Source organism: Aricia agestis, chromosome 10 (genome assembly GCF_905147365.1).
Source record: "Aricia agestis chromosome 10, ilAriAges1.1, whole genome shotgun sequence".
Lineage (NCBI taxonomy): Eukaryota > Metazoa > Arthropoda > Insecta > Lepidoptera > Lycaenidae > Aricia > Aricia agestis.
The window spans coordinates 16248972-16257945 of record NC_056415.1 but is presented as its reverse complement, the minus strand read 5'-3'; the positions used below and the strand labels follow the sequence as shown (position 1 = coordinate 16257945).

At 37.9% G+C, this 8974-nt stretch overlaps 1 protein-coding gene across 1 annotated transcript; it reads right to left on the bottom strand.

The window, feature by feature from the left end:
* Positions 1-1314: 1314 nt before the first annotated feature.
* On the bottom strand, positions 1315-8677 carry LOC121730880 (40S ribosomal protein S4). Its single transcript, XM_042120086.1, has 6 exons — positions 8633-8677; positions 8028-8286; positions 7557-7654; positions 3459-3630; positions 2172-2301; positions 1315-1460 (listed from the first exon to the last, which is right to left on the bottom strand). The coding sequence occupies exons 1-6, from the start codon at positions 8633-8635 to the stop codon at positions 1331-1333; spliced, it is 792 nt and encodes a 263-aa protein (XP_041976020.1). The 5' UTR covers positions 8636-8677; the 3' UTR covers positions 1315-1330.
* Positions 8678-8974: the final 297 nt, after the last annotated feature.

Below are 8974 nucleotides of genomic sequence, written 5' to 3'. Positions count from 1 at the left end.
TGTGTGTGGGACCTGGTCGCCTGCGCAGGTCCAAAAAACTGCACAGGTATATTCCCTCACACATTTCGGTCTACCTGCGTAACGTGTATGGCTTACATTACTACCACAATAGACATAACGAATCAGTATAATATCGACTTCAAACTTTTAAAGATTCTCGCGTATCCTCGAGGACAAACGTGCATTTTTTGTAAGGTTCAAGCATTTATGCACTTTAGTTTAATGATTATAAAGTTTATTTTCAAGTGCGTTAATATTACCTCTCCGCTGTGCTCCGTTCTATCTGCATTCTGCACTAATCTTCCGCACTCTTATAGTTCGCTCACGGAAGTATAGTACATAGTATTTATTTATTACGCGCCATCTATTGAAATCTCTATGCGACAGCTCAATATTAATCAAACCTATCTTTTAGAAGTTCCCGGTTTAGCCGCTAGCAAAGCTGGCGCTGTCTTATCGGACAATTAGGGGGCGTGGCTTAGAAATGCGAATCCTCAAGGTCATTGGCAGTTGTCAGCGTCTTAATGTCTGTCAGTACGAATATCGATTGTACAGTGGCGGTTACGCGCTCGCCGCGTGCCTTGATAATAGAAAATAGGAGTAAAAACCTTTTGTTTTTAGTATTACACAAATCAAATTTATCAAATCGTTTACGTTAGGTTACGACACATATACTACATTTTTTGTTTTTTTAGAAAGTGTGTAATTTCGCCATAAAATGATTTAATTATGAAAAACAGCGTTATCACAGTCATCTTTGAGATTTTTTTCTATCGAGCAGAATTTTTCAAATTGTGTACTGATATACCTTTGCGTATATTATACTTAAATAATGACATTTCCTTTACTAAAAACGTTATTTAAAAACCCTTTTTACGTAGTTGCAACAACCACAGCGCTTTAACCAACAGGTTTTGTACGTACACTAAGGCTGCGTTTTAACTGAAGCGGAGCGGAGCTTAGCGGTGCCCGAATTGACCAATCGTGCTATTCCAGCGGAATGACAGCGAATATTTCGAGCATGGTGATTGGTCAATTCGGCACCGCTAAGCTCCGCTCCGCTTCAGTGGAAACGCAGCCTTATGCAATGATATAAGTTACAAGGCCATATTACATATTAACGATTAACGTTAACTTGCGTTAATTCGTCAGAAATGTAACGCTTTAACGTTTAACGAAGCTAACATTTTTTTTAACGGATTAACGATTAACGAAGTTAACTATTTGATTAACGGTGCCCAGCTATGCCTATAACACAGATTACTAGTAAGCCCCATAACATCATGATGCAGGTAGTGAAATGAAACGTCTATATGTGTTTACACTATATTCACTGCGAGGCGACCTTGGCAGCGATGCGCTTGTCTCTCTCCTCGGCGATGGTGAGACGGATACCCTTGCCGCGGGGCAGCGAGATGTACGCCTTTGTGCCCTTGCCGATGATGAATACGTTGTTCAACCTGGAATTTAAAAAATATATTAAGTATTGGACAAACACAGCTTTAGGCTGCGTTTCCACCAGAGCTGAGCATTAGCATCGCTTCGCCGCGCTGAGTGATATCATGGCAAAGTCATGTCAATGAAGTGATTCTATTGGTTTTAAAAAACACATTCCTCACAACACAGCTCCATTCAGCTCTGGTGGAAAGGCAGCCTAAAGATCGTACGGCGAAACTGAAGGAGCAATGGGCGCACGTGTGTGTGTCTGCCAATAACATGCAATAGACCCACCAATTACGACATTCGTTTCTGACAACGCAACTCAATAATGCAATGAGGATTCGCTCTAAGCTTTCTAATCAGAAAAAAAATTCAACCACTTGTTTGTTCACTTCCTATCTGAATACGCATGACGCACGCGCCGCATTGTCGCGGTGTCTGCGTTGCGCATACGTTCATCGAACGCCTACGCTGGACAAATGCTAGTGTGAAGACAGCCTAAGAGCCAGTCCACACGGCACGTTGCGTTACCGTTTGACGCATAGCCGGCCACACGGGCGCTGCGTCATCGCAGCGTTATTACGAAGCAGTCTTAACGTCAACACCCGCTTCGTCTCGAGGGCTGCTGTCCGTCATGTGTGCGTTTCGACGACGCAGCGTGCCGTGTGGACAGGATCTGAGGTAGCTATGTCAAATCTGCTAGTGTCGGATAAAAACAATATTAATCTCACCTAGTGGCGAAGGTGTGTCCCGTGGAGTCCTTGATGTGTACAATGTCGAAGGATCCCGGGTGGCGTTCGCGGGACACGATCGTGCCCACTCGCCCCAAGTTACGACCTCCCGTGATCATGCACAGGTTGCCTGCAATTTGATAGTCAAAAGTTATAGACCAGCAAATGGTCTAGCTTATGAAATAGGGTATCCTTTGATTTCAATTTTGTAAACATTCCATGACATTAAATGCGCAAAATAGCGCGATCTTCGTCTGTGCCAAATTTCAACAAAATTTATCCAGTATTTTCACCCATCCACACTGCACACACTTCCACATATTAATATAAATTACAGCCACAGACATAAATCAAGATAGATACCGCATGTCCCTCCATTTGTATGAAAATGAGTGTGCCACTTTTTTCCTACCTACTGTTGCACACACTTCCACATATTAATATAAATTACAGCCACAGACAAATCAAGATAGATACCGCATGTCCCTCCATTTGTATGAAAATGAGTGTGCCACTTTTTTCCTACCTACTGTTACGTACCAATCCATTATCTAGGCCTATATTTCTGAAGCTCAATACATGGCCCTGGAGCCAGGTAAATTTTTGGTCAATGATTTCCTCCCGGACGAAACTTTGTACAATGCATAGTGTACATAAAACTATGTTTTTCTTTCAAAATACTACATAAACTATACTCTGATATACTCCACTAGGGCTAACTTGTCGCTAGTGGTCGTTGACTCCCTGTCAATAACTTGTCATTTTCCATATAAACCACGATTGACAATGAAGTGTCAGATATTGTCAATCGCGGTTTTATATGGAAAATGACAAGTTTTTGACAGGGAGACAATGACCGCTAGCGACAAGTTAGCCCGAGTGGAGTATAATGTATTTGAATTCAAATGAGAGGAAATGACTAAATATTTTTTTCATGGGTTGGAGGCTGCCACTGACCAGTGCCCACCCCACCCACGGAGTCGCAGCTGACGGTTGCTAGTATTCATAGTATAAGTCCCTTATTCATTTTACGAAGTTTCAGTTGGGAGGGACTTGGTCATGAAAAACTGTCACTGGCCCCAGGTCTAACAGCACAATTAGGCATTTAGGTATTTTTAAAATTCCATTTGACGTCCGATTCCGATAGCAAACGAACGAACAGACTTTCGAAAGACAAGCATTGCTCAACGTTTGGGAACACATTATGGCACGCAAAGTACATACACATGCATTATCTATCTTGATCTATGTCTGTGATTACAGCAGAAGTATAAAAAGGGGGCTCACCAGACTCAAACTTGATGAAGTCCATGATCTTGGATGTGGCAATATCCAGCTGGATGGAGTCGTTCACCTTGATGAGGGGGTCGGGGTAGCGGATGGTGCGTCCGTCGTGCGTCACCAGGTAAGGCACGTTCTTGGGCCCGGTGCCGACTTGACGGACCTTGCACAGCTTGTACTGGAATTAAAATGTAAATAGTTTTTATCTGCTTGAATTTATACGTGGGAGAGCCATGCTTCGGCACGAATGGGCCGGCTCGACCGGAGAAATACCACGTTCTCACAGAAAACCGGCGTGAAACAGCGCTTGCGCTGTGTTTCGCCGAGTGAGTGAGTTTACCGGAGGCCCAATCCTCTACCCTATTCCCTTCCCTACCCTCCCCTATTACCCTATTCCCTCTTAAAAGGCCGGCAACGCACCTGCAGCTCTTCTGATGCTGCGAGTGTCCATGGGCGATGGAAGTTGCTTTCCATCAGGTGACCCGTTTGCTCGTTTGCCATCTTATTTCATTAAAAAAAAAAATTAACACAAAAAGAGCACACAGAGTGGATTAGGCACCAACAACTTGAAACTAGCAAAACGTTGCATTGCAAGTGCAAAAAACTTGCCTGCAGCTCTGTAATGAGCAAGTTCAATACTGAGACTGTTGAAAATTTATTGTTTGTTGTTTTCATCAATTTCATTTGTCTGGTCACAAAATACATTATGTTATGGTGGGAAAAATCACCAGGTTTCCGAGTTAAATCTCCGAAACTTGCTGTTTGTCATTTCATTAATTTATTTCTTTCTTCAAGATGTTTTATGCATTATTGCAATACAGTATATTTCGGATGTAACGACGCCGAAGGGACCATGTTAATGTCGTCGCTATATCCAGAAGTCTCAATATCCGAAATAATAAAAAAACAAATACAACAATATGTACATATTTACTTATTATTTATTTAAGTATTATTATAAGTACATGGGTTTTATTGAAAAACGTATGATAGTGCACTGTTTAAGTTTAGTTTTTTGTGCACGCTGTAGAGTGTATTCTATTTTCACAATTCCTTCTAAATCTAAATTATTTTAGCCTTCACTTCACATATGTCAATATTCATATAATTTTTACAATCCACAACGATTGCTTACGCTGATAATAATTGTAATAATTGGTTGTAAATTTACGTCTAGGAGCCATATTCACAAGATAAAGAAACATGCTTAACATTTCGACGGGTGCAAAGTAAAAAAAGTCATCTGCAATTTTGAGTTTTTCGTTTTTTTGTAGAAACTAGCTTAAAATATCATGTTCTACAACATACCAAAAACAAAAATTCAAATATCACCTTATTTTTGGTACTTTTGTCACGTAAAAGAAGACATCTACTCTTGTTTTGTGAAATTGCACGATGTAGATGCGGATAACTACCGCTGGTCGTCTATACGCGGGACGCGCGGGGGTCATGTTATGCGGCATAAGCGGCTATCTGCCATATAGCTTTTTCTACGTTGCGATTGTGATTTAGATGTCTCAATTTACTTTTGCAAATTAGTATTGTTTATTATGTTTATGAGTACCTATTTATGTTAATTCTTATTGTTAGCTATATTAATTGACTTCTAATTTGTTACTGTTATTTTTTACTGTTTTTTCATGTTCAGAAAGTCCAAAACGACTTTTTAAAGAAGTTGAAAGTTTCCAGAACATAAGTGATAGATTTATCGAGCAAAATACTGTGTTGCCCGATGAAATTATTGAACATCTTATAGAAAACCTTGATGTGTCACCGATGAAGACAAATGAATATAAGTTAACTTTGTAAGATAAGTCCCCATGATCTGAATACTCTAGGCCAGTCACACCAGTTCACTCTCAGTCTGAAATATAAAATGATTTTGAAAATTTGTCGATCTCAGCAAATTAACAAATACGCCAACACCCTCAGAATACAGTTCATCACTTCAAGTCCGCCGCGTCCATTATCAGTATTAGATCAAAATATTATATATTCTTTTTTATTAAACAGATACTTTGATCTCATATAGATTCTCTGCTTGAGTTTATTAACTCAAGCAGGCCATCGAGTATATTGTCCCTCTCAAACTTTAAATCTTCTATAGACAACACCATTGATGCTTCTTTGGCAGTGGAGGCATCAAGTGAATGTTCTACGCCTTCCTCGTTAAACGGTAGAAAAAGACGTCAGTTAAATATTGATCTAAAGAAAAGGCGATTGAGAAATAAAGACACGTGTATTGATACGAGACGTAAATTACGACAAAATTTAGGTAAACAATTACATCAGTCCAGAAATGGTAAATTGCAACCTGCGTAACATCATATCCCGGCATTTGCAAGTTCTCGCGAAGTTTTTCTATTAACTTATCTTTGACCGGTTTTGGGATCTCTGTGATCACGAGAAGCAATTGAGAAATCGTTGAAATAAAATTTCATTTTGTGTTCTGAAAAATCGTATGCACCCCTCCGATGGTGTAAAACGTCCGGCGATGCTTATGATGTTATAATGAACCCATCATGCTTACAAGTGCCAAGTACAAAGACTTAATAAGCCTCTGCCTAAATTATAATAATTCACAACATAGTTCCTGTACTGATAATGATACTGAATAATTTTTAAATTACTTTAAAATAATTAAAGTATTGACACAGAATTTCATTTTTGTTGTGAGAAAATACGATTTTTACAAAAGTAAATGAATGATTCCTAAGTATATCCATACTAATATTATAAATGGGAAAATATGTTTATTTATTTATTTGTTTGTTTGTCCTTCCTTCACGCTCTAACGAAGAAACAAATCGTATTGTTTTTTGGCATAAACTTAATTGAAAGGATGAAAAGTAACATAGGCTACTTTTGGTCTTGGAAAAACATCATGTTTCTAAGGGAGCTTATACGGGAATATTTGCAATTTACGCGATTTTCAAATTCCACGCGAGCGAAGCCGCGAGCAAAAGCTAGTATTTCATATTTTAACTTCCTTCTAAATCGTGTACCTAATCGTTACCTTGTACACCGAATCGACAACGTAGAAAAAGATATCTACGCAATTATGTTCTGAACTTGGTGTGTTTAAGATGTAAAACGTTTAACTACATATTTTAATAATATAACTTATTTTTAATAATAATTTTAATAATATAAAGTGTTACACTTTACGTAGTTACTGATAATCGTACTAGTAATCGGTAAAAATACTTTAATAAATATAATTTTTAATTCCCACGTAGAAACGACCAAGTGGTAGTTAACTCAGTTGTCATATTTTCAAGCGCAATGTAGATGCAGACAACTACAATATCTCGTAAATTAAACATAATTAGAAGAAATTAAATATACATGTGGATTCATTAATAAATAATGAAACAATGATGAAAATTTCAATAAATTTGATCGGAAATTGACAAAATGGGAGCATTTTTTCCTATTATGCGCTCTCCTGAAAAGTTGCTGTTTTGTAGATGACTCTTTTTACTTTGCACCCGTCGATTTGTTTGAACATCTGTGAACGTAAAGGATAAGAAAGCTTAATGGTTTTATTAACGCGTCTTTGCGCCTTTGTCGACTGAGTCGCAATGTCCGCATGGGATTTCTAGGAACCGGTCATAAAGGGTTCATAAAAAAAGTCGCTACACCCGAAATCGTCGCTACATCCGAAGTCGCTATTTCCGAAAGAATTTCTTGCGAAAGTATGCTTTAAATTCAAGGGGCGTAAGTTTGGCGTCGCTATAAGCAAAATGTCGTTACAACCGAAGTCGTTACTAACGAAATCCACTTGTGTATATATATATATATATATATATATATATATTGGCATGCACGTAGATGTTATGACGAAGGCATCCGTTAAGAAAGGATTTTGATACCTAAGGGGTAAAAATAGGGGATGAAAGTTTGTAATAATACTTGCTAACGCAAGCAAAGCCGCAGGCAAAAGCTCGTATTTGAATAAACTTGATACTTTTTGGGCAAATTTTTCATTTTTTTTGTAACATTACTTTCTAACTATTATTGAATTAATATTATTGTCAATGTTTAGTATTGAAAAATTTTATTGCTGAGAACTGTTTTACTTGTTTGTTGTTTTATTTTTACCTTAGCCTCCTCTGGGGTAATCCTGTGGATTGTGAAACGTCCCTTAACGTCGTAGATAAGACGGAACAACTCATTGGTCTTCTCAATCGAAACCACATCTGAAAAATAAAGTTTGTTGTTGTTTAGGTTAAGAGATTTGTCATGTTTTTTTTTACTTGCAGCTATGACTACAAACTTATTAAAATATAAGAGGGGCAGTAGCCGTAGCTCAGTAAAGTTTTTATTATTTTATACAGCCTGATTTCAGAATAGCACCTAGAATTAAGGGATTTATAAAACTATGTATGAAATGACCACACAACAGTATTTTTGGCTTTCCATTGCTTATAAATATTAGGTTATAACTGTTTTCAAAATAATTAGGCATCACTTCACATCAAAAATGCCGCCTACACTTTAGCTACATACCTTACTACAGCTATATAACACATTTGTGACTGTGATAGAACAAACAAAACTCAAATCACTTACCCATGAATCCAGCAGGGTAGGTAGGGTCTGTTCGGACCTTTCCGTCAACTTTGATCAGTCTCTGCTTCACGATCTTTAATACTTCATTTCCAGTAAGGGCATACTTCAGCCTGTTTCTCAAGAAGATGACGAGAGGCAAGCACTCCCGGAGTTTGTGTGGGCCGGTGGATGGACGAGGTGCGTACACACCCCCCAATTTGTCCAACATCCATGCTTTGGGCGCGTTTAAACGCTTCAAATGCTTCTTCGGTCCACGAGCCTAAAAACAAGTAAGTACACGATTATAACCTATACGTTACACAAAATTGTTGACACAGAAATGTTTTTGCGGCATAATATTTGTCGCTTTACAGAGATGGAACATCTACTACAAATATAACGCACTTTCTTGAGACATCGTACTTCAATTTCGGTTTATTTAGTAAGGAATTTCGGTTTTCTAAAAGTGTAAAGATGAGACGTTTTCCAGACAAGAATGCAAAAAATACGAGTTTAATTGAAACCGCACAGGTTTCTGCTGAACTAAAAACACTTGAAATCTTGCTTATAACGATACATGTCTGTGATTCAAACCGATTTTACACAATTTCACTTGAAAAACTCACCATGTTGGACACAAGTCAAAACAAGAAAGAATTTTGAAAAGTATGGAACAGGGTTGCCAGATCAAAGACCGATCAAATCGCCACTTCGCGATAAAAAGATAGCCCAAAGTAGCCCAATAAAAAAGAAACACGGTAATTAAACGTAATGTCAATAAAACGTATGAATAATATTATATGCTACTGTTCTATTACATTAGAGATAAGTATTCACATGTAATTTTATCAATATTTTAAGGAGACTTGCTTCGTTTAATTCAAGAAGCTTATATAATATAACATAAGATTCTTGGTTTAATTGGATACTTGTAAATTTGCATTAGTGGTAACGAGTTGTTTTTATTT

Coding starts and splice junctions, on each gene's coding strand:
- LOC121730880 (XM_042120086.1), bottom strand. Junction 7,655..8,027: donor CTACCCTGCTGGATTCATGG/GTAAGTGATTTG, acceptor TTTATTTTTCAG/ATGTGGTTTCGATTGAGAAG. Junction 3,631..7,556: donor TTACCCCAGAGGAGGCTAAG/GTAAAAATAAAA, acceptor TTTTAATTCCAG/TACAAGCTGTGCAAGGTCCG.